The sequence below is a fragment of the Gadus chalcogrammus genome, chromosome 5, assembly GCF_026213295.1.
Source record: "Gadus chalcogrammus isolate NIFS_2021 chromosome 5, NIFS_Gcha_1.0, whole genome shotgun sequence".
In the NCBI taxonomy this organism is placed as follows: Eukaryota; Metazoa; Chordata; class Actinopteri; order Gadiformes; family Gadidae; genus Gadus; species Gadus chalcogrammus.
This window is the reverse complement of record NC_079416.1, coordinates 12,606,186-12,633,216: the sequence shown is the minus strand read 5'-3', so window position 1 is coordinate 12,633,216 and position 27,031 is coordinate 12,606,186. Positions and strand designations below refer to the sequence as shown.

The following is a 27,031-nucleotide window of genomic DNA, read 5'->3' as shown; positions in this document are numbered from 1 at the left end:
CCCTACCACAGTAGCTTCACCAAGAGTAGCTTGTTTACCGTCGGAGCCTGGAGAGGCGTACACCACTCTATGAGTCGAGTCCACTTCTAGGTGTCTAGATCTCGCCTCAGAAACCTGCTGTGGGGCTGCCAAGGGCAGACAGTGTTTGCTGGTTCTGTTGTAGTGCCCGGTCCTTTTGTAACCGAGAGGCCAACCGGTCCCAAGTCCAGAGCTTTGGGCCTGAACTCCAACGGCTGGGCTGAGGGGCTGGAGGCCTTCTGTGTGTTGAGGATTAATGTTTGGATGAGGTTGCTTGAGGCCATTGCAAATGAAATGCTTTGCCATCATCACTGTAAAAAAAAAATATATATATATATATTGTTTTTACAGTTTTGTGAATATCCCTGTAGAACGTACCATTGTTGTGGGTCTTTATATCCGGATGGACCATGGACCAAGTTTTTTTGATTTAGATCAAAAAAGAAGGACTTGTGTCTACAGGACTCCCTGTAGCTCCTAGCATGACGTCATTAGATGCCTGTGTTCACCTGGGGGCCAACAAGAGGGTTTACTTGAAGACCGCCTGGCCTACAATGTCATGAACATCTGTTCAGTTATCACTGTATAGCGAAAAATACTCAGGGTTTGTTATTTAGAAAGTGTTGTGTTTACTTTAATAATACTTGAATATACTTTTTTTCCAGACTTGGAATGCAGTAAAAGGGTTTATTTGTACTTAGTAGTTGTAATTTTGCAGAATTGGTATACTATTGTATTTGGATGCCTTTTGACATTTTATATTGTTAAGTTATGAAGTATTGAAATGTCAATGTTTATATTGTGTGTGCATGCCTTGTTACAGCATTCCTAGAATCCAAACGTGTCGTGTTTATGAGGACGGTTAAATCTTTGTGAAACCCAGTTGTTTTTATGGCCGTGTTTTCAGCTCTCCGCCGGTGGTTCGTTTGAAGTGTCTGGAAAAACCCAGCGCCAAACTGGGGGTGGGAGGATATTTGAACAATACTTGTAAGAAGCAATACCGGCATAATTGTTTAGGAAACAATAAAGTGTGTCGCGCTACTTTGGGCGAGCAACACAGAGAGACTCCGCTGTTTCCTGTCTGAATGCACGGCCTAACCACGCCCACTTTACTGTCTTTGGTTTTTTCAATTAATGCACTCCAACACTTCGACTCAAGCACAACAAAAGTGTTCTTAACACTGTCCATATTTTAATAAAAAAAAAGTATTTCCAAGAGTAACAAGAAAAACATTTAGTGACCTCATGAAGATCCCAACTACATGATGTCATTGTCATCGGAAACGCCAACACTTTGCATGACGGACGTAAACAAAATCACGACAACACTATTTTGAACCAAACACATTTTCCAGCATCTTGTCTTTTTTCCCTAAGATAATTAGTTAACGATTTATTTTTTCAACAGCAATGAATCCTATGTTAACAGTGTAGGGATGATGTAGCGCACTCAACGCCATGGTAACGACGCCATGGTAACGATGCCACGGTAACGTGTACAGGGTGTATGTCCTCCGTGTCCGGGTCATGCATCGTAGATTGAGGGATGTGTTTCACTCTGAGCACACATTAGTGTTTGATTTACCCCTTTTTGCTTCTTTTTTCTTGTAAATATTTAATACACCATACAGAGTTTGCTGTCCACATGGAGTGTCAGTTTGGCGTTTACAACTGCAACTGCCTCAGTCCTTGAGTTTGCAGTGGTCATGGAAGAGGACAATGTTCAGGTCCTCTTGTCATTACGTCTGTGGCGTGGAATGCCCGTTTCGGCACAAAGGTACAAGCGGTTTGGAGATGCGAGACGAGCAGGGAAGACAAACTCGACCGGACGTCCTCTCTAGGATTTCCGAGAGCGTCATTGGGAGGTGATTGCGTTCATGCTCATGCCATCAGACCTCAGTCGAGCTGCGGGCCTCTTCTCATTATCTAACGGGTTTCCATGTCAGGGAGAGGGGTGGAGGGAGAGAGGGAGAGGCAACATGAGGTGACGGTGGGGCGATCGGCTGGGTGGAGGTGGACAGAGGTACTCGTGAAGGGGGCAGCATACCCCCCTCACCCCATCCCGTCCCCCTCCTGCCATCCCTCCTGAGTGGTGCTTCCCCCCACCCCCCACCCGGGAGATCAGCTGGGGGGGGGGGGGGGGGTCACTCTTGATTGGGGGAGGAGAAGGGCGGGGTCGGTCTGAGGTTCTGGATTCCTCCTGTCTAACTGCACTTGGGTGGGGTTGGTGGGGGGGGGGGTCTCTCTTGGTCGAGGTCGGTCAGAGGTCCAGGGTCCTCCCGTCTAACTGCACTTGGGTGGGGCTGGGGGGTCGGGGGGGGGGGGGGGGGGGGTCTCTCTTGGTCAGGGTCGGTCGGCGGTCTGGGGTCCTCCCGTCTAACTGCACTTGCAGGACTTGACGATCATGTTGGAGAGCTGCTCCACCTTGGGCGTGCGGCCCACGTAGTACAGGATGGTGAGGGGCTCCAGGTCCTGGGGCACGCAGCAGGGCGAGGCGGACGCCTCGGGGTTCAGGGTGTTGTAGAGGCTGAGGAGCTGCGGAGACGCAAGGCAAACACACCTTCACATTTAGCTGACAGTTTTTCGTTTACGATTTTTTTGCAGGCTTTTACTGTAGAGTTAGACAGGAAGGTATGGGAGAGAGAGGGGAAGACATGCAGCAAAGAACCTTCAAACCCAGGGGGCTGCGATCACAACTGAGCCTTAATGGTACGCCCTCTTCCCAAAGAGCCACCGGGGTACCCCAAGCAGAAGCTGTTATCCAAATTGACTTGCGGTACATGCACACATTCACCCACCGACGGCAGAGTCAATCATGCATGGCGACAGCCAGCTCGTCAGGAGCAGTTGGGGTGGGGGGACACCTCGAACCCTCAGCTAGGGTCCCCTCGTACTAGCAACCTCCGGTTACAAGGCAACCCGCCGTACCTCCTAAGCTATGCCGACCCCAACACGGCCAAAGACGTCAGTGAGCAACGCAATGTGGTTTCATCCCGATACAGTGGAGCGGTTAAACGGTGACGAAGTTAGACTGTGGGGCGGTTAAACAGTGGCATGGTTTAACAGTGGATTGGCGGCTGTTTCTTTTTTAGAGGTTCTCACCGAGCTATGGGTGGTGTCTGCGCTGCGGAGGTAAGGGCAGGGGCCGGAGCAGAAGTTGGCGTAGTAGCCTTTGGGCTCGTGGATCCACTTCCAGCCCAGGTGCTGGCGGAAGTCGATGTAGAGCGGTCTCACGCAGCAGTTCTCCTCGTAGTTGCTGCAGGAGAGCAAGAGGAGAAGCATGTGGAAAAAGAAGAAAAGATCACTTCAGAGTTTCAGGAAAAAACTATTACTATTACGAACTGTGTACATTTCACTGCCAATGGCATCACAGAAACTGTCAAGGGCGGGGGGGGAGAGAGAAAGACAGACGGGGCTGGAAAGCAACAACAACAAAAAAAAAAGAATTCCACTTGAAGGTGCGCCCTTATTTTCCCTCTTGGAGGCGGGCCAGATGCCTTGCTGCTGCCTTCCAGCCCCTGGTTGGGAATTCAGAGGTGAGGCCGCTGCGCGTACGATGGGAGCCCTCCTTACCAGCGAGCCTTTGAACGGATCCTGACTTGTACTCTGCGGTGGCTGACGCCTCTGCCACGCTCGGCTAGCTGATCAACCAGCCCTGCGTATGCCCACCGCGCGTCTCCTTCCCCTCCATCGGAGTGGGAAACGGCGGCTCGTATTACCGGCTCCAAGGTCACCGGGGCCATATTTGAATGCTTGACAATACAGAGACAGGCCCCTGAAAAGACCAGTGGCAGACTCCACAGTTTTTCCTCCACCGGTGTAATGTACACTGAGGAGAAGCAGCCTGAGGAATGCAGGAGCTTTCGTGAGCCAAATCAAACCTAGGATCTCGCATTCGTATAGCAGGCATCTTAAGGGTGTAGGAAGGTTTCTATCTCCTCATCTGTGGTTCCAAGAGTGCATTCCAAGCCGCCATCTCTGTACTCTTTGGCCAATAATTCTTGTTATTATTCTAGAATTTGGAGGCAGCCAATAGGAGGGTTTCAATCACAGGGTTCTGAAGTTTGATCGAATGAGTTCAAGCCTGTTCAGGACCATCTTGGTACTTGTCCAACATTCTAGAATGTGAAACCGTCCTCCTTGTTAATATTCTAGAATCCTGGTTACTATAAGGTGAAAAAGCAGCACTAAGATTATGGCTTGGAATGTGTGTGTCATCATGTGAAGCCCTGCTGTACTTTATAAGGCCCATAAATACAGAAGGGTTAGGTTTTAAAATGGAGACCGGTTAAACTTCAACCTGCTGCCCCACCTCGTCGCGTATGAAGTAGCCTGCATTGTGTTCAGTGTTGGACTGACCAGCGTTGCTTTATGGACTGTTAATAAAACAATGTTGTTACCCACACTGGGTAAGGAATATGATGGAATAACTGTATAAGTATATTTACACACACATTGTGTAAAAAACGGTATTTCTTAAAATAACCCATAACACCGCCATCCCATCTCATTCCAAAGCGATCCAACCGTTGCGCTGCCGTAACGTCCACCAGCTTCCAGCGCAGCTGCTGTTGCTATGAAAAAGTGCTAAATTTAGAAAGGGCGGGAAAAACACGAGTTAATGTATTACGTTTCCCCAGAGTTTGGAAAAGTTTTCTTACGAGAAGCAGTAATTGGTGTCGAGTGCCCGCTTGCGCCGGCGGGAAGAGGACTGGGCGTCCAGCCGGTGAGGGGGCAGCATCATGAGGATCAGGTGGGGGTACACCTCCTTCTGCTGCTTCTTCAGACGGCTCATGTCCAGGCGGACCTGCTCCTCGTACTCCGGCTCCATAGCTGCAAGGGGTCCCGGTTCAATTAGTTCGTCATTATGGGATTGCAGTGCTTTAACCCCAACAAACTGAGGGGGGATTCAGGAGCATGTCGTTACGGAGTAGGTAGGGGTTAGGTACTCTAGGTGGTCAGGTCAGGCCATGAGGGCTTGGGGTCGACACCACTCCCCCGTCCTCTCTTAAGGTAACTAAAACAGGACTCCAACAGTAGCAGCAACAAAAGTCAGGGACGGAAGTCGCACTGAATGATGACCCTGTCCACAGAAGGAATTAAAGAGGAAAGACACGCGAGACTCTGGAGTTGAGGAGATCCTCACTAAGGGGGCTAACCCTGGTCTCACGCTTCCTCCTAGTCCTCATTCTTCTCTAGACTCCAGAGCGGGGACCTCGGCTCCTCCTTCCCAGACATCTCCCCCCTCGGCTCGTGTGTCTGCTCATCCACTCTGGCCCTGATAGCTAAAGCAGCGAGGATCTCAGGAGAGACGCACGCCGCCTGTGGACGCCTCTCTTTCACGCACGCAGCCAAGCGTCTGAGCACCGTGGCAGCACATTCCTCCTGGCCCCGCCAGGCAGGGGAGGGTTCCCAAGACCCGGACCCGGGGCCCCAACGCTAAGTGAGATACCAGACCGATTGTATTCTCATGCTCTTTGTCTCTCCTCTCTCTCTACCGCTCGCTCCCTCTCTCTACCTCTTTCTCTACCCTCTCACTCTCGCTCTTTCACCCATCCTCTCACCCTCCCTCCCTCAACCTCTCTCTTTCTTTCAATCTCTTTTTCTCTCTCTCTCTCTCTCTCTCTCTCTCTCTCTCTCTCTCTCTCTCTCTCTCTCTCTCTCTCTCTCTACCTCTCTCTACCTCTCTCTACCTCCATCTCTCACTACCAGACCTTCCTTTGGGCTTGAGGTTGATCCAGGATCAGAGGGATAGCAGGTCAGCCAATAAACAGCTGTTGGCCAAATCTACCCTTCCTAGCCTCTGTCACTGATCTACGAGGGAACACAGACCGGTGTGACGTCAGCCTCCGCTGCCTCCATCCAGCCAGAGCATCCGAGGGAGCCTCACCTTTGAACTTGACCTCCAGCAGCTCATGGACTTTCTCGTCTATGTCCCCGTTGGGGCTGAAGGTGTGGCAGGGGCAGTGCACGCTGATCTCCAGGCCCAGATTGGTCTCTGGGTAGAATACATACCGAAGGAATATGAGTTAGAGGTACTTCCTCCCCCCCCCCAACCCCACAGGCACTTGCTCTTTATATAGTCGAGCTATTAACGGCAGCCAATGGCACCGGCGACGTTGATATGTGCCACAATAAAAAGCTGTTGTCGAGGAAAGGTTCCGGAAGGCGTCCCAACTCACGGCGGTACATCAGCCACTCCCGGACCGTTTCGGTGACGTCGAAGGAGATCCACTCGGGTGTGCCCTTGGTCAGCACGTTCTTGCCCCCGATGTAGCGCTGCTTGGCGATGTGGTCGTCCTTCTGCAGGATCTGCAGGAGGGTGAGGGAGACTCGCAGTGTGAGGCCGTCTGCCAATGGGTTCGCTTAGTACTTGCGTTGTTATGCATGGACATGCAGAGTGTGGTGCATGCGGTGGCTGTGCATGCATGCAGACACACGCGTGGCAGCATGCATGCACATTGTCAGTGTGAAGGCTCTCTTTCCTCTTCCCCTTTTACTTTGTCTCTCTCCCGCACACACAAACACACACACATGCACACACAGACACACACATTTACACGCGTACACATGCACACACACACATGCACAGACATAAACACACACGCATGCACACATGTACACACACACACATTCAGACACACACACACACACACACATAGACACACACACACACACGCACACATGTACATGCATAGACACACACATGCTCAGACACACACACACACAACCAGACGACAATGCAGCCAGAGCTGTCTGCGCTAGACTCTCCAGGACGCCCTGGGCCAAATGTCTTCACTTCATGGAAAAAGTGAGTCCTTGTGTTGTTATCCCCATTTTGCAAGTTAATGCCTGTGTGTTACCCTGCTGCCAATGGGACCCTGTCTGTCCCTCCCATCGCTAGTTCATACTTCAGACTACAGCTGAAGTCTTCGGTCTGTCCATACAGTACCAGGCTAGTCAGGGCCATACAGTACCAGGTTAGTCAGGGCCATACAGTACCAGGCTAGTCAGGGCCATACAGTACCAGGCTAGTCAGGGCCATACAGCACCAGGTTAGTCAGGGCCATACAGAACCAGGTTAGTCAGGGCCATACAGCACCAGTCTAGTCAGGGCCATACAGCACCAGGTTAGTCAGGGCCATACAGAACCAGGTTAGTCAGGGCCATACAGCACCAGTCTAGTCAGGGCCATACAGCACCAGGTTAGTCAGGGCCATACAGCACCAGTCTAGTCAGGTCCATACAGTACCAGTCTAGTCAGGGCCATACAGCACCAGGCTAGTCAGGGCCATACAGCATCAGGCTAGCAGCGGTGCAGTGATCCATCAACACGTTGAGCCATCAATAACGGCTGTGAATCTTCATGACGGTTTGAACCGGGCTTTCAGAGCGCTCAATCACAGCGGCAGCGTTCGCAGAATCACAACCTCCGACCGGAACCAACGGCGCACTCGCTGTGCAGAAAGGCTTATCTCACAGAGAGTTAAGTGTTTGGCCGTGTAGCCGTGGCGCTTAGCCTCACGGCCCAAGCGGGGATAACCAGGTTCCTGAACAATGTCTGCATCTAATCTGGCTTCCGCTGGGAGCAGGGGGCCTGCGGGCTGCCAACGCTGCCCTTGCCAATCATCTCGCGAGCTAAAGTGTGGGGGCGAGCGTCTCTGCTTACCTCCCCCGGGGCCCGACCCTGCCTCTATCTCCTCCTCGGGGCCCCTGGAAACAATCTGGGGGCCTGACAGGCTGCGCTAGGCCCCGGCCAGAGCCCGCCTCTGAGGCGGTATATGCAGTCCGGAGACGCTTGTCTCCCTGGCAGGAAATGTTGGAACCCGATCATCGCTCCCGGTCTCTCATGGGGGATTAATGAGGAAACCGAGGCAAGTATCCATCCTTCTGGCCGCTGCGTGCAGACGTCCACCAGACAGACACCGCTAGGAGCACACAACCGTCGGAAAAAGAGCATCACGCATGACACACAGAAAGCGCAGGTGCAGCGGTGTATGTCTCTCATCGGACGTGCGACGGTGTGACGCGACGAGGACAGGGAAACGGATGGAGAGCGACGGTCCAGGAAGAAGAAAGCGTAAAATGTCGATTCCAGAGTAACTCCACATCGGCTGGAGCGAGCTCATAAATTCATCGTTATGTAAAAGCCATTCGAGGGAAAAGAAACACACATGGAATAAGGATCAGCTGGCCAGCAGTCGTAATGAGCCCTGATAGAAACGGGATCATCTTTTAGGTGACGACGCAGAGAACTCTTCAGTGGACGGTCCCAGACCGTGGGACCGGTCTGGTGGTAACAGACTGTTCGAACGGACTGGGGGGAACAGACTGGTAAACTGGTGGACCGGACTAGTGGACCAGACTCGGGGGGCTGGACTGGGGGGCCGGACTCGTACCTGGTAGAGCTCGATCCTCTGCTCGTTCCTCCTGGAGCTGGAGTTGGGGATCCTCAGGGCGCGGAACTCGGCCCGGAACAGGTTGGTGGAGTTCTTCTCCATTTCGGACACATTGAAGCGGAACAGCTTGGAGGTGATGCTCTTGGGGCACAGGTCGTCTATGGCAAAACACACAAAATGACACCTGGGTTGTTAGAAAATGCGTTGAATGAAAGGGTTGTTTGCTTTTGCATTTATATTTACATTTAAGGCACTGAGCAGACACTGTCATCCAAAGATGTCAGAAGAAGAAAGAGAAACAATATATCCAGTACAGTAAGGAGGTTCCAATTGTCAGTGCCAAGCACTAACAGTTGTTAGGTTAACCCATTCCCTGTATACAACAAACATTAAGTGCCATGACGTACAACATACAATAAAGTTGTTAAATATGAGTTCAATAAAAGGGTTGTTTTCCTTTGAATAAATGAAATTATCTGCTTTCTGACCAGAGGGGAACCTTTTTCTTTCATTTTGATCACGTCCCCCTGAGCAGTGACCTCATTGTGTTTGTTATCACGGCCCGTTTTTCCATTTATCCTGCCTGCACACAGTTGGATGTGTTTACAGTGAATATTAATGTGCTGATTTTGATCACTGTCATGGATCTGACACTAGCGATCCGGATGTTTCACAGAAAGTGGTTCTAGGTATTCTCCTAAGCCCTCCCCAGGGTAGAGAACCACAGCCTCACTTCCATCTGCTCATGCTTTGTGTGCAGTCTGATCACGAATCATGAAATCAAAACCAAATGTCCCATGCGCTGATAAAGCAAAAGGCATGAGGAGGGAGATGGCCTGCGTACTCCTCCTCCCTCTCCCCCTCCTCCTCCTCCTCCTTCACCCGTGCTGGAGAACCAACAGGTGCTCCTGGGTGTTAGGAGCCAAGCCAAGGGCATCTGGGCTAGGAACATGTTGGGGCACATGGTGGAACAGTCTACCAGTAACACCTGGACCAATAGGCTTCTGCCTCGGTGTGTCTGAGAGGGCAGAGGGAGGGTGTCTCCCTGGTGACAAGGGATCTGCCCATCAGATGACAGTCAGCACCCACTAGGAATGAAGTGTGAGGTTCTGTGGTGAGTGAGTGAGTGAGTGAGTGAGTGAGAGAGAGAGAGAGAGAGAGAGAGAGAGAGAGAGAGAGAGAGAGAGAGAGAGAGAGAAAGAGAGAGTATTGGAACCAGCAGACCAGCAATAGCAGTGGTATGAGTTCTCTCTAAATGACTTCCTGTTGGTCAGCACTCTTGAAAAACGTTAGAGTTTTTTTTAATACTGTAATACCACAAAATGGTTATTATTCTAACAGACTGAGCACAGGCCCTGTTGAGTGAAATAAGCACACGGCAGGCTTGTAATGAGTCCAGAGGAAAGAGACGTTTACAGCCAAGCCAGACATTGCTAATGTATTGGTTTTAACTTTAGCATTATTACCCCGTTTATTAGCTAGTATTTATTAGCTGTCAGCTACCTGTCTAATCACGAGCTGTTTTAAAGGTTTGTTTTAACAGAACTTCCACCAAAGGGAGGTTGAAAGTGTCATGAGGTGGCCCATCTCCCGGTATCTGTAATCCATTTGACTCTTGATTTTTATTTCACTGAGTTCTCTCAGAGATTATCTGATATTTCCATGTTGCTTTTCCCTTTTTTTGGGGGGGGGGGGGGTTCAGTTCCAGCCACTTTCCCTATTTATAGAAGGCGATCTTGGTGTGCAATGAGTGCATCCCGTCGAGATATCTGTCCAGTTTTTCCATCACACAATCTGGAAGGAAACTCGCCAGCTTTTGCTTCCCTTCAGTCTTCCCCCTCAAAGTTCCTATCTCACCCCTTCCAACTCACCCCCTGCCTGTCTCAAAGAAAAACGTGGAAACTTCTCCCCAATTTGAGACGAGATTTCTATTTCTAATCAAGCACTTGGTTTCCTTTTGGATTACCTAATTTCCTCTCCCCCTCAATTGGATGGTTTTAGCAGGGATTTCGCGTTGGGGATACAAAGGTCATTTTTTCTGTGTTGCAGAGTCATTGGGGATTGCTTTTTGTTATAAGGAACGAATAAACATTGCAATAATCAAATCTGTTCAGAAGAGCTTTTCTTGGACCTTAATAGTCTGAATAATGACGATGATGTTTAATACTCATGATGTTATACACAGTCTTCCTCATGAACCTTCTACCACTGATTGAACTACGGTTGGCGGGTGGTTGAGGAATGGCTCCCGGAAAAGATGCTTCACTTTCCCCTATTTACTGGCCCATGGATGGACTTCAGGAATCCAACGCTAACACTGGCCTGGAAGTCTGACCGCGGCTCTAAAAGCTCCTCGTGAAAACACTGTCTGACCCTGACACCTCTCCCTGCCGCCCCCACCCGCCCCCACCCGCCCCCACCCCCTCTGGCACCACCCACTCACACCCCTGCCCCCGGCCCCTTCTCTCCTCTCATGTCTGGGCTGGCTGCCCAATGTCGTCTGGAGCAGGCCGGCCTCACCGGTTACGTCACACAGAAGACCCCCTGCTGGACGCCCGAGTGCCCCTCCCCTCGGTGTGGTTTCCACAGTGGCCCGCGGGGCAGCCGCTCTGTCGCTCCGTCCAGAGCCTTGTGGAGGGTAAGCACTAGGCAGTAGGAAGCAGGACGGGGGCAGGTGCTGGCCAGCTGTGGAGGCTGGTGCTTAGTGGGCCTCCTCTGCCAGCCCAGCGCTGAGACTACAGAATTCAAGGACTCATATAACTGAGGAGAGTCAAAGCTTTCTTGGAAGGAAGACTGTATTTTCTGCGCATCGTTGTGACTGATTTCAAACAATGGTTCATGTTTGATTGGATTAGTCGTCAAGTACGCCAGCTATGATAAGATTACAGTTTTTCCGCAGGCCAATGTGTTCTGTAACTAGTCTAGTAGTCTGAGATCTTTCTGAATAACAACATAAAAACACTGTCATAAGCAAACGGCCTACACACACACACACACACACACACACACACACACACACACACACACACACACACACACACACACACACACACACACACACACACACACACACACACACACACACACACAGTGTGAAATGTTAGGGGAGTGGAGGCGGGGTCTTGCTGTGCTGCGTGTGAAACTTGGGCTCCACGTGTAGGTAGTGGGCAGGGCCAGTGAGTGGGAGGGGCTTCAGCAACATGATGGAGCTCTCCCCTTAAGGAAGACTCACAGTGGAGCTCTCCCCTTAAGGAAGACACACAGTGGAGCTCTCCCCTTAAGGAAGACTCCTGATGGAGCTCTCCCCTTAAGGAAGACTCACAGTGGAGCTCTCCCCTTAAGGAAGACTCACAGTGGAGGTCTCCCCTTAAGGAAGACTCCTGATGGAGCTCTCCCCTTAAGGAAGACTCACAGTGGAGCTCTCCCCTTAAGGAAGACTCCTGATGGAGCTCTCCCCTTAAGCAAGACTCCTGATGGAGCTCTCCCCTTAAGGAGGACTCATGCTTTTTCCACACAATCAAAGAGAAAGAGGAAAGAACGGCAGCGGCCAGAAATATCCCTCTCTCTCCCTCTCTTTCTCTATCTCTCTCTCTTCCTGGGATGAGATCATCGTTCTACTAGTCTGTGTATCAGCAACACTGCCGTGTCCTCACTTTCTTTTGGCCTAGGTCTCCTTTATCCTTACACCGCCTATGAATAATGACCTTATCGCCCAAACATTACAATCTTTTTCTTTGCCTGGCACCAGCTGTCAGGCACCACGTGGTTGTGTCCAGTGGGTGCAGAGGGCTTACACAGGGAGAACACAAGGGAATTATGACAATTATAAGAGTGTTAGACCAATGTTATTCACTGACTATACAAACATAACATTCAAAAGAGGGGAAAGACCGTACTCTCCCTCATCTTCAGGAGTCTGTTCTCTTAAGTCCTTAGCAGGCACAGACAACTTGAGTAAATGGGCAATATGTGTTGTACTTTACTACCCATCATGTCTCTAGGTTAGAAAGTGTTGGAAAATGTAGTCAAAAGTTGGCCCATGATTGACAAGTCACTTTGTGATGCAAAACATTGAGATTACTCTCATTCTGTCAGCCTTTTTCTTCAATCTCCAATCATCCAAAATATATGGTTTTACTCATAGTTATAGAATAAGATAAGTGTTCTGTTTTTACCAAGCCGCCTAACTCGGTTACAAAAGTAAAAGCTGGACTTTCCTATCCCAAAAACAGTGGATGTAAAAGCCATTAGATTAAATAGAAAATGGCCTCTACAGTAATACTGCGGTGACAGACATTACGCTCCCAGATACTAAAACAGTCCTTGCTTTCTTAGGAAATTGCATAATGGAAAATGAAATAGAATACCCCATTATTTTTTTAATCCATTTTGGCAATCCACGTTATTGGGACACACACACACACACACACACACACACACACACACACACACACACACACACACACACACACACACACACACACACACACACACACACACACACACACACACACACACACACTCTTCAGGTAACCTGCTCAGGGACAACAGACCGCCACAGGGGCCACTGTGTGACAGACAGGGTAATGTATACGTCCTCCTGGGCAGCGGGCCATTTGCTGATGCTATTCCTGAGAGCTCAGTGTGTGTTGGGAGGTCGGGGCTACCTCTGACCCGTGCGTGAACACCGTTTTAGAGCTGTGTGTTTTGAGCGTCAGGGGCACTTCGCAGAACCCATAAAAACGTGTTTGAATCCGGTGGGAGACTTCTGCAGGAGCCAAGGGAGTCTCTGTAGGGTAGAGTCCAAACAGCTGCCGAGCAGCACCTGATTACACCACACAGATCCACTTCTAACCAGTGAGATCTAACCCGTGCACACGTTTTGGCTTGGCTGCTGCTTTGTTTTCATGCGATTAAACCTGGAATTAAGGGAACAATCATTTAATTTGAGTTTATATGGAAAATCCAAATATTCACGAGCAAGGTCTTTTAACCATTGCGCCCAAACCAATAAACGCCCAATCCAGTAAAGACTGGGGATGGTAACGGTGGGCAAATGTAGTTAAATTCAGGGCCATAAAGTTGGGTATGAATTATTGAAGTTGGCAGAGTTAGACTTAACTGCCTGAGAATTTTTCCCTATTCGGAATCTGTCAGACTATCGTGCGTGGAGTTCCCATGGCTTTGGTGTGAGGTATGCAGGAGGAATGGTGCTCTTTCCAATTAGACTGTTTACCTTGCACACTATCGCGCGCACAATTGCGCACGCACAGGAGCGGCCGCGCGTAAAGGCTGCGCAGAACTGAGTTATGATTCATCTCAAGGGTATAGCGTTGATTTATAGTACAAAAAAGTAGCCTCGAACCGTATTTTGTTTTGCTTGGACGTTTACTTACAGGTTACTAAATAACCACGTTGAATGTCACGTATTTCAATTCATTTATCTGTTTATTTCATCTGAAGTTTATTGGGCACACTTTTGGGTAATTGATTTCGCAGGCTCACACATGGTATAGTTCACACACAGCAAGCGTGCCAATAACGCAACCATCCTCTGGGTTTAATTCTGTCTGCGTATGACTAAGGACGGAGGGGACCACTCACTGTTTTCCGGCGGGCCGTTGATCATGTTGAATTTGTAAATCTCTTTGGCATAGTACTCGGTCTCCGTGTTATCCTGACCGCAGCTCTGCTGGCGGTCCCTGCCCAGCTCCTCGATCAGTTCCTTGGTGCTGTTGTACAGCGCCAGCACCTGGAGAGGCACCTGGTTGGTTCCAATGGTCTGAGGGGGGCTGGTGAGACGGAGCTTACTGAGGATCTGACCCCGGATCGCCTCCACTCGCTTCTTCTTGATGTGGTCGATGTCCACCGTGGTGCAGGTGGACAGCGACAGAGTCATTGTAACGCAGTTTGAGATCAGGAACAACAGGAGCGCCTTACACAAATCCATACTCCTGCTTAAATAGATGCTCACAACTAAGGTGTTTTCAAGTTAAGAAGAAAATAACTTAATTCCGATTTGAAAAGTGTTCCCTATCTGTTTGTCATTCTTTTTTTCCGAGGAATCCCATTGTGTTAAGTGTCATCTGTGCAAAATGGCATAAATAATCCATGATATTTTCTTTAGGAAACCAGACTGACTCTTCATCTCAGCATGTCTTCATTCCTTTTGGCCGAACGCACGCATGTGTTTTCATCTTCAATCCCAAGATATCAGTCCCGACATCATCACACTTCACACCGCCCGTCCGTCCACTCTAAACACTCAATGGGATGGGAGCTATCCTCCCCTGCGCTTCTCTTTATAGTCACAGCGACCGGTGACGTGTTTGGGGGCGGGTGCGCAACAAAAAAAAAGCCTAATGTCATGGCAATAGGACCTTTGCTCTTATTATAATTAAATTATTTCCTTCAAATTGTAATTACATTTTTTAGAGAAGTTGATATTTCACGGAATAAAATAAAATGTGTTTAGAATGAATACTCAACGAATGAGGCATTTAATCCGAATACATATGTCAGAAATAAAATTGCATCATCGTGGTATTGTCAGAACATAGAATGAAATGACAGGACTACGCTGTCACAAGCAGGATATGTATCTAGGAATCTTCCTGTTGCTCTGCCTCCTTATCATCCGTCTCATACCAGACTTCAGGTTAAAAGATGCTCTACAGCAGCACCTTGTGGAGGCAAAAAACAGAGCAAACCTGTACCGATCATATCAGCACTGTGGTTCTTAAATGCTTTTAAAACAATGTTTACAAAATAGTTTGCGCAATTTTGGAGTTGTTTAATTAATGATGGAAATAAACCATCTATTCTTGTCTGCTCATGAATCGCCGAACGTGCCTCTCCTCCTGATTGGCGTAACTATGGATACCGTTGCTATGTGACGCTTGTTCCTCCAGGAAGACGCTAGTTCGCTAGCTCGCAGGACAACATGGAAGACAGCTTTCAGCTAGGAGACAATGGAGTTGTGAAAAGTGTGAGTTCTACAGACTCTTGTCATAGTTCGCCGCACTGTTGGTTCTTTTTGCTTCTAGTTCGCTTTAGGCGTTTAAATGATACCCACGACATGTTGGCTGTGTTATGCTAGCTGCTAACCATAGCCTAGGTTGCTATGAAGGTTAGGCTAAGTGCAAGAATGCGAATGACAGAAACACCAAAGATACTTTTCTTCTGTTTGCATTCTTGGAGGGAGATACTTTATCACCGTTCTTATTTAAATGAACACCGACTGTGCTTGTTGTCTGTTGACCACCTTCGATACCGTTATTCTATAATCTATATAATAAGCTGAGACCAGGCACTGTGGTCCAGATATCTCATCTCACTGTTGTTCTGCAACCCATGTGCTTGTGTGTAGTGCATGTGTGTCGTTTTTGTGGGTAGTGTTTGTGTGTAGAGACGTGATGGCCTCACGTTAAATCAAGAAGCAGAAGAGGGACGTCACTGCTTTGCGTTTTTCCTCTAGCTGCGGATGGGGTCAGCTGGGCAGGGGGCACTAACAAAACAACGCGTCTAAAAATCATTATCTAACGGGCGTCTCTCAGGTTATTGCATTCTGCTACATGTAGTAGTAACAAATGTATATGAATGCAATGGCGTTATATTTTATATTCTGAAAATGAGCCGCATCCATCCCCAAGTTAGCCCCCACTAGGGCAGTATATAAATGTTCAAAGTATATTGCCTTCTTTATGGTAATAAATGGCTTCTTTGATCCCTTCTACACATTACTAAATAAAGGATTTATTTTAAATTGAGTTATATCTTACAGAAATGAATCAATGAAACATTTTCTTTTACGTTTGGAATATTCCCTTTGCTGTTCAATAAATCTAAATAGCAAAAGTTATGTTTGCTTGTGATTGCTTCTTGGGACTGGACTAGAATAATATGTGTTTTCTTTGAGTTGAGTTGTACCTAGTTGCTAAGTTATAACCAAGCCACTGTTTGTGTTGTTTCTCCCATCTTGGTGAATTCCTTCAGGTTGCGAAGACAGGCCGCAGGGCCCGGCAAGCCGCAGAGCAAACCCCCGTCGATGAGTCCCGTCCCCTCCGAAAGTCCTCCTCCACCTCTGCTGGAGAGGTAGGCGGTCACACCTTCATTGGTGGATTAGTGTCATGTGACTTGTGGTCAAGATTTCACTTCAGAGTTAAAAGTAATCATGTCTGATTTTGCTTTTCTTCCATGCATGGTTTCAAGGACGAGGAGGATGTAGGTAGCGTGACTGAAACGGTGAATTGTAGCTTGAATTGTCTTTCTAGAGCTTCAGTAAATGGCTTTATACCATCAACAACATGTCAGAGCATTCCACTCCTTCCTTGTTTTTATTTTTCGGTCCGCTGATATTCAGACTTCTTTTAAATGCTTCTCAAATTTCAAGGTGAATTTTCTATATGGCTTAATCTACTCCGTAAGTCTCTACCTGGCTATTGATGGTATAAAGTTACAAAGCAGTAGTCATGGTGTTTGCTACCTTCTTCAGAAGAAATCCTCTTCATGATCATCACACTAAGCCTCTTCAAAGTCGTCCTATTGTGTATTGTGTATGTGTCCAAATGTAATACCAGGAGACCAATTCTTACTGCATACTTAGGCTTGGCTTGTCAACCTATTGAACTCTGATGAAGTCTCAGCCCATGTATAGTCCTAAAATAGTGCCCCGCTATCCTAATCTAGATATGGGCAGAAGCCCTTGTGTTGTAAAAAACTATTCATAAACTCCCTGCCATGCCTCTGTGTCGGCTGGTATAGCAGAGCAGCATCGTTCCTGCCGCCAAATCATGGTAGCCATGTGACGGCTTAATAAAGTACACAGAAATGTCTTCCGTCCAGTTGCCCTTAAGTCATTTCTGTTCTATTACAAGATGTCCTGCCAACAATTCATTGGTTAAGTATTATGATACCTGTGTACAATGTCTCGCCCTTTTTAGCTTATTGTATGTGCTGTGTATGTAACTGTGAACCATGGTTACACACCTGATGCTTTGGACCGTACTAAAGTTTAGACATGGTTACATCAAACACCATCGTGGCTTCCTGCGACAATATAGAGCCCTTCCGGTGATTGGCGCTCAGAGAAACTCCACGTCAGATGGGGGCGCTGACAGTTCCCCCAAACACAATTTTTTAATGCAGACCAAATTGGCAAACAAAACCGCCTTTTTTTTTGCTTCCATAATTGGTAAGTCATCATGAAATTCTCTCACATGAGTGAAGGCATTAAACTACCTCACGACGTTCCCTCCCTGCCCCACGCTGGCATACTGCGAGCCAGCCAACATTCCCGAAAGCAAGAAGAATGAATTCCAGCAATACTTGGGCTGTGTGCTAACGTTCCCAAATTAGGCCAACTTCCCTAATGTAAGAACAGTATTCCCGCGCCCTCTCTGACCCGCTGCAATACATGCAATACATTTTTCGAGAATGTCGTGGGACTTGGGGAAGTTTATTTGTAGACTTCGTTCATCAGTGCGGGCCCTCTAAAATACCCAACTGATTGGCCACATTCTTGACATCCTTTCAAGACAGAAGGAACGACAGGCTCAATTATTTTCACTTATTTCGTAGGGTTCGACAACCGCAAATGTCTGTCCCCAGAGAGATTGTCGGAGGATCCAAAATTAGGGAAGAGGAAGGCTGAGCTAATTGCTCGAGCCTCCGATTCCATTTAACCAGGGTTATTTAGCATCATATTTGGGCATGGAGTGTATTGGCCACATCATCCTTGTTGACTGGATACTCTGCATGCCACAACATTCAGACTAATTGATCAATGTGATAATTTATTCTGCTACTAAAAGCTGTAGTACGTAAATGTTTCTTTAGGTTCGAAGAACTGTTTCTCTTCAGTTGCCTGGTGATATTATATTGATTTATTCATAGTCTTGGTCAGCAATTCAAATGAATGAAACTGCTTTAATTAAACATTATAGCCTAATAGGTTCACTTCAAAGTGAGTCATCAATTAGGCATCGATGTAAATCATGACTATGCTATTATATAGGTTTGTTAAGTACCCTTTGCATAGCACTCTACAGGTTTCTTCTTTTAATCACCCCTATTGCTTTTTTCAAGATTTAATTACTAATTGCTTGAATTTGTGGATTTATCCCGTCTTGGCTGTTCGGTTCAGCAGCAACATGCAAGCAATCCACTAGAGTAGGCCTCCCCTCGGCGTGTCCCACTCACTTCCTCCTGACATTCAGATTTATAAATGAGTTTAGTGAAGGGGCTAGCCATGAGAGATTATTTCCTATTTCATGTTGAACGAAAGAAATTCTTTCTGGCCACTTTGTCCTCCGCAGACCCAATTTGGAAATGAGAAATGTTGTGCTCGCTGCTAATGCATTTGTCCAGCGCCCGCCCCGAGCATGCTCTGTGGAATTCATTCATTCAAGTGGCGTTCTGCGAGCCCAGCCAGCCCCCGGACCGCCATGCAAACTCAATGGACTATTTTCAGCGCTATGTCGGAATCAAAGAATGAGGAGAGGCGGGCTCTTTCGGTTGTTGTTCTTGCTGCAGAGCTATTTTAGGTCAAACTCTGCAGCCCCCCCTGACCGTTGTTTGTGTGACAGTTCCCACACTCTTTCTCCCCATGTGTGCGTGCGCTGAGATTGAGTAGCATTGAAAACCACAATAAACAACACAATGGTCTCCATATAGCCCCGACTGTGGAGCTGCACACACCAGCCAGCAGTGTTTGTGTAACTTATGTTCAGTATTGTAAGTATGCAACAATGGGTTGTGAACCCTTTTTATAATAGTGAAGTAAAAGTTTAACTCTATCGACCGAGTACAATGTCTTAATTATCTGAGGGAGGCTGTGAAGCTCGATTTCCATCCTTGCACACGGTTGTGCATCAGACTTATGAGAAAGCCAACCTGGGTGGGCTAAGTTTTGAACCTTTTGTTCTCTGTGTCCTTTTTGTTTATAAATCAATCATTTAAAACAAATCCTTTTATACAGTCTGTGTGCTGGTGTGGGTGTGTGTGCTTGATGTGATTCTTTACCCTTGCAATATGAAATCTTAAGTTCTCCTTTTTGAAGTAGCACTGTGTACAAGTCTTAGTTTATTCAATGATTCACTTTGAATTCAGCTCTCGTTCAGCTCAGGCTAACCAGAACAGACTGATCCTAAGCCAGAGGTCAGAATTGACATTACCTATCAGAGCTGGGCGCGTATGTATGATTATTTATGAAGTTGTATTATAAATAATACATCTAAATATATGCCGGGGGCATAATTAAGCCCCTAACCCTGGCAGGGATGAAGCCACGATCCACCAGTGGAGCTTCACAAGACCATAGCATAATTTACCTCTGCATACGGAACTAACCAGATCCAGGACGGATGTCCTCATGGAACTAATACATTTCACATCATTCACGTATCGGCATGTCGACTCTTCCTGTCCGACGTCATTCGACACGTTACACAGTGCTCCTTCAAAGGAAACTGGGGCCGACAATGCTGTACCTGAACATGAGCATGGTTGTTTCCTAATGCCGCTCCTTCCTTCCAGGCGGGCCCTCCGAAGTCCGTCCGCAGGCAGGGCGGCTGGGCCGAGGACAGCTCTGGAGCCGGTTCTGCCAAGTGAGTCTGGTTCCCTTTGATGAATAACCAACTTGATCCTTTTGTGGTATTGTGTTTGTTTCGGGTTAGGTATTACTCAGAGAGTGGTAAATGTTCAACCCGCGGTTTATTCAGAGACACAAGGTAAACAAGCGTGTGTTCTGGAGGTGGTTCATGAAGCATCTCTCGATCTCTCGAGGTAAGAATTCAGTTTATTTTAGAAGTGAGCGGAATGGTCATAAACCACACCTACAGGTTTTAATTTACCCAGGTAAGCCTTCGGCCCGTCTTGGCTTGGGGGGGCATGTTTGTAGTGTCTGACCGATCTTCAAACTCATGGGACTGTATAGGGTGTTGTGTTGGCCACTATGTGTAGAGGAAGCTATTCATAACTTGTGTACGCTCTACAAATGTGTTGTCCAATGATGTAATGATGTTCGCTTGAATCATGTGTTCTAAATAAAGCATAGACTAAAATAATTGACATCATCTTACCCCTTCGCTTGCACCCAGGTTTGTCAGGCGAAACGCAGGCAAAACAAACCCAAAAAAAGGCGGGAATGCCACGGCGGCTGCAGTGCTGTGTTATTAATGGACCCTCCAATGAGCTTATTTATCAGGGCATATTTGGCAGTGGCGGCGCGGCGAATCAACAAGGTTAGGGGGAGCCTGTCCGGGCGGGCCGCCCGTCATTCGTCTTCATCGGAGGGGGAGCGGGTAATTGACATGGTTAATGCATCAGCCACAGGAGGGCACTGTTAGTCAGCGAGCTACTTCATCACCAGGGGCCCGAGCCACTTAATCACCTCCTGTACCGCCGCTGTCCGCTCTCCTCCACGCAGGAGAGGAGGCCAACGCGCAGCCTTCCTGCCATACGCAGAGGGACAGCCTCTTCGGGATTTGCATAGTAAATATCGGGAGTGGTTGACTAAAACCTGCTGTTTTCTTTTTTTTTTCAATCCGAAAATGATTAAATAGCATGTGGGGAAAAAGCTACAGCAACTTATGATTTCTGTACTGTACTGCTTTCCACTTACTCCTTCTACTCCATGTCTTGTAAAACCTCATACTCTGCGGTATTCTGCATGAAACCCGCAGTATTCTGCAGTTTCCAGCACAGAGAGAGAGAGAGAGAGAGAGAGAGAGAGGGAGCTCAATAGGTCTTGGTTTTCTACCAGTGAAGGTCAGGGAGTCGCTCACCCTGCGTTCGTGTCACCCCGACGTGATTCCTCCGCTCAAGGAGATTGAAGTGCAGGAAGTGTTAAACAAAGTTTTTTTTCTATCCGTGCATTGATCCTCTGTAAAACAAAGTAAGTAATGGCCCCCACCGGAGCGGACAAGGTCCCTCTCCTCAATGTCACCCCTCGTGCTCAATCAGGCCAGCCCTCCTTGCTCCTAATCCCGGCGCCGAAATCCCCGGATTTGTCGATCTATCACTCCTAATTGACACTAAATGATCTGTCGGTTTATTGATGAACCTTTGAAGCCGGGTTGTCACAATATATTTTATCCCTACCAACTTTTCTTTTTTTCCTTCCCCCAGACAGTTTTCGCCGTGTCTGTCACCTCAGCGTACATGAGTCTTAATCAAGGCAGCACTAATGTTCCTTTAAGTGCCGTCACCCTCCGCCCCCTAGCCAGGACACCGGGCCAAGGGCGGCTGCAGGTGGCCCAAGCCACCCTTCCCGGTGGGACGCTACGAGCACGTTGTTATAGGCCTAAAGCGAGGGCAAGAGAGGGGGATTGGGTTGTTTTTGGTTTTTGGTTTTGTCAATTCTCAAATTTTTTTGGTAAAGGAAAATGTAAAATCCATCCATGAATTTTTGGCGATTTAGATCTGGGAATTTTGATCAATCGAAGGCTCTTGGGCAGGGATGTTGTCCTGCGTTCCAACCAGCCACGACTGATTTTAAACCATTCACCCCAGATCTTAATTTATAATGTAAACTTGAATGGCTCTATCAGCTTGCATTTTGGCAGCTTATCTTCATTTCAAGAATGCATACAAATGTTGAGCTTAAAGAAGAATATATGAACTGTTTGATATAGTTTACCTTTAATACCAGTAGGGGGCAGTAGCTAACCAGGAGAGTAAGCAGAATAAATATATCACAATATATATAAAAGAAATGAAAGAATTAGAAAGGGGCTAGGGTGTTGACCTGACAACCACACACATCAATAAACAGTTTATTAAGCTTCTTATGATTTTAATTGGTACATTTTCAGTAATAAGTAACGCTATTTAAATGAACTGTTGGGTGCTGCCTCGTTTGTTTCTTCTTTGATTTAAATTAAATGATGTGGACATTTCGTTTTGGGGAACTCGTGTTTTATTTAACAAAACAAACCAACAACAGAAAATGAAGCGATTTGTCAAAGGGCGAAAAGGCAATTATTTGGGGCTAGGTTTTCCTCAGTCAAGCTGGCCAGTGCACATAGAGAGAGGTCTGGAGATAGCATTGTTGGGTGGCTAGTAGATGGGGTAGAGACATGAAGAGGATTCAACCATATAAACTCTATGCATTGCTGTGCCCTACCCTACCATGAGCAGTATTATCAATAAAAGAAAGAAGCTGTTGAGTTTTAAAACAATGTGGGGGGGTTGTCATTCTCCAAATTATTTTACACATCAGCGTTTCTTTCTCCTGGAGGTGTTTTTTATTTCTGATTAATCAGACGTTTCGGTTTGGTTTTATTGATGTTTGTCTATTAATTGTCATCACTCCAGATCCTCCAGAAGACCAGCGTTGGAGGACCAGGAGGAGTGAGTAGCTCCCATGTGTCTTTATCATCCCAGAGAACCGCTGATTGGATGGAATGCTGGATTTAGTTTCCGCGCGGGATGGAATAATTACTTAATTTGTGTGTTTCTTTGTTCGTCGTTTCGTCGTTTCCCCTGTCGCCGTAAAGTGCAAATTGGGGGGCAGTACTCTAAAAATCGTCCTTGGTTACAACTAATCCTCGCCTTCCAAGAAAAATCACTTAACATGATTAAAAAACAAGGGGGAAAAAAACACAACAGCACAAGCGTGACTGACTTGTCACCACTTTCATTGCTGTTGGGAGCCAACTCCTCATTTTCATGCATTTTTTTTCGTTTCACTCCCTGCTGTCATTGGGGGCACTGGAGTACATATCTCTGGAAGTAGAGGCTGGGGTGCTTTAGAGGACATGGTGGTCTGTGTATCGCACCAAACAAGCTTCACACACATTTTGCTGCTGTCCTATTCAGTAAAAGTCCCTCAGATGTACCCGACTTCGTCCTATCACATTGCGTAATTGCAAAGCTTTGTATTTATTTAATACATTATTCTTGATCCATTCTGAAACAAACAAAGGCGATCCCACCCTGTCCCACACAGAGTCCCATAGCAGCGTAGCGAGGGACAGGCAAGTGTCATTCAGCCTTTCACCGACGGAGAGCCTTCTCTCCGTCTCGTGACAGGACAGAGAAGAGGGAAGATCAGCTGGGATGGCAGCTCTTTCTATTTTTGGGGGGATTCAATTTATGTAATGTTTGAATTAACACACACTTTAAAACTTCCCGTGTCCATAGCCGACGCCTGCAGCCACAGACCCCCCACGGCTCGGACGACGAAGGAGGTGAGGGGCCCGCTGCCTGTGCCTGCTCGGGTTAAGGAGGTTGAAGCTTCTGGTCCCCCCCAGTCCTGCTTTAGTCTGCTGGGAATCAAGCAGATTCAAGCAGCGGCACTCACATCACTGCTACGAAAGGCTCTCTGAAGCCTTTCGTCTCTGGTCACCTGGGCCTTTTGTTTAAATGTTAACGTTTTATTAGGTCTTTATTTAGAATTGCAAAAACGCTAAAAGGGTGGTTAATAACATTGGCCGAACAACGGAAGATGTAAGCACATTTTGATTGATGTGTCTGTGTGTGTGTTGTGTGTTGTGTGTTGTGTGTGTGTGTGTGTGTGTAATTGATGACTTATTCGTAGAAGTACCCGAGTCCACAGAAAACCCTGCAGTAATAAGAAGGCAAAATCTCTGGTTTCACCCTGGGCTCTTTCCACCTCGACATTGACACAGTGACCACTAGCCACTAACACACATTTACACACACACATCTACACACACATTTACAGACACACATTTACACACATACATTTACACACACATCGACACAAACACATTTACACACACAATTCGGCACAGACATCTACACACACACACACACACACACACACACACACACACACACACACACACACACACACACACACACACACACACACACACACACACACACACACACACACACACACACACACATCTACACACACATCTACACACACACAAATTGACACACACACATTGACACACCCACATTAACACACGCTTTAGCCTGAGCACTGCTCTCCCGGGGGGGGCACCCTAAGGGCCCCGACTCTCCGCACCACAAACAATGTCGGGAGGGAGAGGAGGGGGTCGTTCCAACAAAGCGTTGCTGGGGATAATTGTTCTGTTCTCCAGCCAGCCGCGGCAGGGGAAATAAGAGAGAGAGCAGCACACTGGCAGCCCAGTTCCCCTTGTTGAATGACCGGCGGTATATATATATATGATATACATGAGACAATGTAGAACGTTATTGTTGAAAGACCGGCGATATATATGATATACATGAGACAATGTAGAACGTTATTGTTGAATGACCGGCGGTATATATATATATGATATACATGAGACAATGCAGAACGTTATTGTTGAATGACCGGCGGTATATATATATATGATATACATGAGACAATGTAGAACGTTATTGTTGAAAGACTGGCGGTACATATATATGGTATACATGAGACAATGTAGAACGTTATTGTTGAAAGACCGGCGGTATATATATATATGATGTACATGAGACAATGTAGAACGTTATTGTTGAATGACCGGCGGTATATATATATATGATATACATGAGACAATGAATAACGTTATTGTTGAAAGACTGGCGGTATATATATATGGTATACATGAGACAATGTAGAACGTTATTGTTGAAAGACTGGCGGTACAGTATATGGTATACATGAGACAATGTAGAACGTTATTGTTGAAAGACCGGCGGTATATACATATTGTATACATGAGACACCATGCAGGAATAACATTATTGCAAGCCCTACAGTATGTACCATATGCAAGATATGCCTCACTCAATTATGATGACATTTAACAGCATTACTCAGAGATGTGTCTCAATGTACATTTGAAGTTACCCGACAACATGTTAATATTCTGGGATGGACTTAATATATTTAGTAATTATAGGCTACTCAAATTGAATTTATGTGTCAGTATTATTAGTATAGATTGTGAGTATTTAATATAAATTCATATAAGGTTAATAAGGATGCAATAATGCATTACAACAGTGTGGTGTTGAGTGGAATTCCAAAACGATTCCAAAACGAAAACAAAGATCTTTCAGTTTTTCCTAAATGAGAAGCTCTGACTCTCACTCGATCCTCACACACATTTCCTATTTTGATTCTAAATGAAATCCTCACGGGAGTCATTTCGCCGCACGCTCCCCGTTTTGTTCCTCTCTGTTAATATCACAGATATAAAGTAAAAAAAAAAAAATCTTGGCTGTGAAAACTGTGTGGTGGTGTGCGCTGGTTGAAAGGACCAGTCCACCGGCAAGGCGCGGCCCTCTCCCAGTCCCCCGCCGCTGGGGAGATTACTACTCTGTGGAGGGAGACCTCTTAATACAGACCTGGAGGCAGGGGCAGTGGAAATTACAGTGCTGAGGGTTAGTGAGATAGCCCCTGCGATCTTGATTGTGTCCCTACCCTTATCCCTTATGTCCACCGGCTACAGAGAGAGAGAGAGAGAGAGAGAGAGAGAGAGAGAGAGAGAGAGAGAGAGAGAGAGAGAGAGAGAGAGAGAGAGAGAGAGAGAGAGAGAGAGAGAGAGAGAGAGAGAGAGAGAGAGAGAGAGAGAGAGAGAGAGAGAGAGAGAGAGAGTTGAGGGGGGAAGGCATGCCCTATCCCCTGCTTCCATCTCACCATGGGCTGGCCCCTCAGCCTCTGCTTCCCCTGTCACTTAAAATAGCAGCGCTATCACAAACACACTCATCTGTTTCTTGTCTCCCTCTCTCTTTCTTCCCCCCTCTCCTCGTCCTGGATCCGTAGCATGGCGTCCCATAAGGCTTCCAATTGGATTCTGTGACTAGGCAATCATGTGACGGATACCCATCCCCCACCCCCCCCTACTTGCTTAGATTACAGGAGCCCCGCTGATGTAGCAGGGTCCCCCCCCCCCCTCCTTTAAAGAGGTAGAGTGAGACTGGGGCCGAGTGCTCACCGGGCCCGGGAGGGTCGACATCCTCCAGCAAATGATCCCCTTCTGATATTTACATGCTCGGGCGAAGGGGGAAAGCGGAGCGCGGCCGACGCGTAACAAGGACACGCCCGGGCCGCTCGCCGCCTCACAGAGCAACCTTGATGGACGTCCAGCAGGTGACAAGGAGCCCCACCCCCCCCCCAATGTGTCTTTCCTGATCAAGTTGCCCTTTGGAATCAGAAAAAAACCCCAAAGCAGCTTGTTTGAGCGGGCGCTGCCGCACCCTGCTGACCTCGGTAATAGGGTGGATTTGAAGCTCATTTCAAAATGTTGTCCTCTTTTTTTATATTTTTTTTTCTCAGTCCCACTTAATAATAGAGTTTTGCATATAGAAGGCGGTGTGGCCCCCGCTGCTTAACATTGAACCCTGATAGAATTGTGTTGATGGTGCATTATCGGCCAGAGCGGGCCGAGGGCGGGTGGGGGGGGGGAGGACAGGGGAGACAACCCAGGAAGCTATTTGCAGGGGCTGGAACCGCGGCTTTTTGATGTCATTGCACTAAGACCATTAAATTTGATTGGGGGTCCGGGGGGGCCAGATTGTGCTGAACACGCTGCTTTGTAATGAAGAGGACAAAGTGTTGGGGGGGGTCCGGGGCCCTCATGAATATGAAATACCCGTGCCTGCATTTATTTGGATATCAGAACACAGATGAATCTTGTCCC

The 27,031-nt window shown here is 47.4% G+C and overlaps 2 protein-coding genes across 2 annotated transcripts; one reads left to right on the top strand and one right to left on the bottom strand.

The window, feature by feature from the left end:
- Nucleotides 1-2,394: 2,394 nt before the first annotated feature.
- On the bottom strand, nucleotides 2,395-14,674 carry LOC130382451 (transforming growth factor beta-3 proprotein-like). The gene is made up of 7 exons (XM_056590207.1): nucleotides 14,022-14,674; nucleotides 8,418-8,575; nucleotides 6,201-6,330; nucleotides 5,909-6,016; nucleotides 4,680-4,851; nucleotides 3,121-3,274; nucleotides 2,395-2,553 (listed from the first exon to the last, which is right to left on the bottom strand). Exons 1-7 carry the CDS (start codon nucleotides 14,365-14,367, stop codon nucleotides 2,395-2,397), a joined length of 1,227 nt encoding a protein of 408 aa, XP_056446182.1. The 5' UTR covers nucleotides 14,368-14,674.
- Nucleotides 14,675-15,116: 442 nt separating this feature from the next.
- On the top strand, nucleotides 15,117-23,643 carry LOC130382119 (intraflagellar transport protein 43 homolog A-like). Its single transcript, XM_056589729.1, has 5 exons — nucleotides 15,117-15,405; nucleotides 16,413-16,511; nucleotides 19,953-20,023; nucleotides 22,734-22,769; nucleotides 23,562-23,643. Exons 1-5 carry the CDS (start codon nucleotides 15,361-15,363, stop codon nucleotides 23,641-23,643), a joined length of 333 nt encoding a protein of 110 aa, XP_056445704.1. The 5' UTR covers nucleotides 15,117-15,360.
- The last annotated feature ends 3,388 nt before the right edge of the window (nucleotides 23,644-27,031 follow it).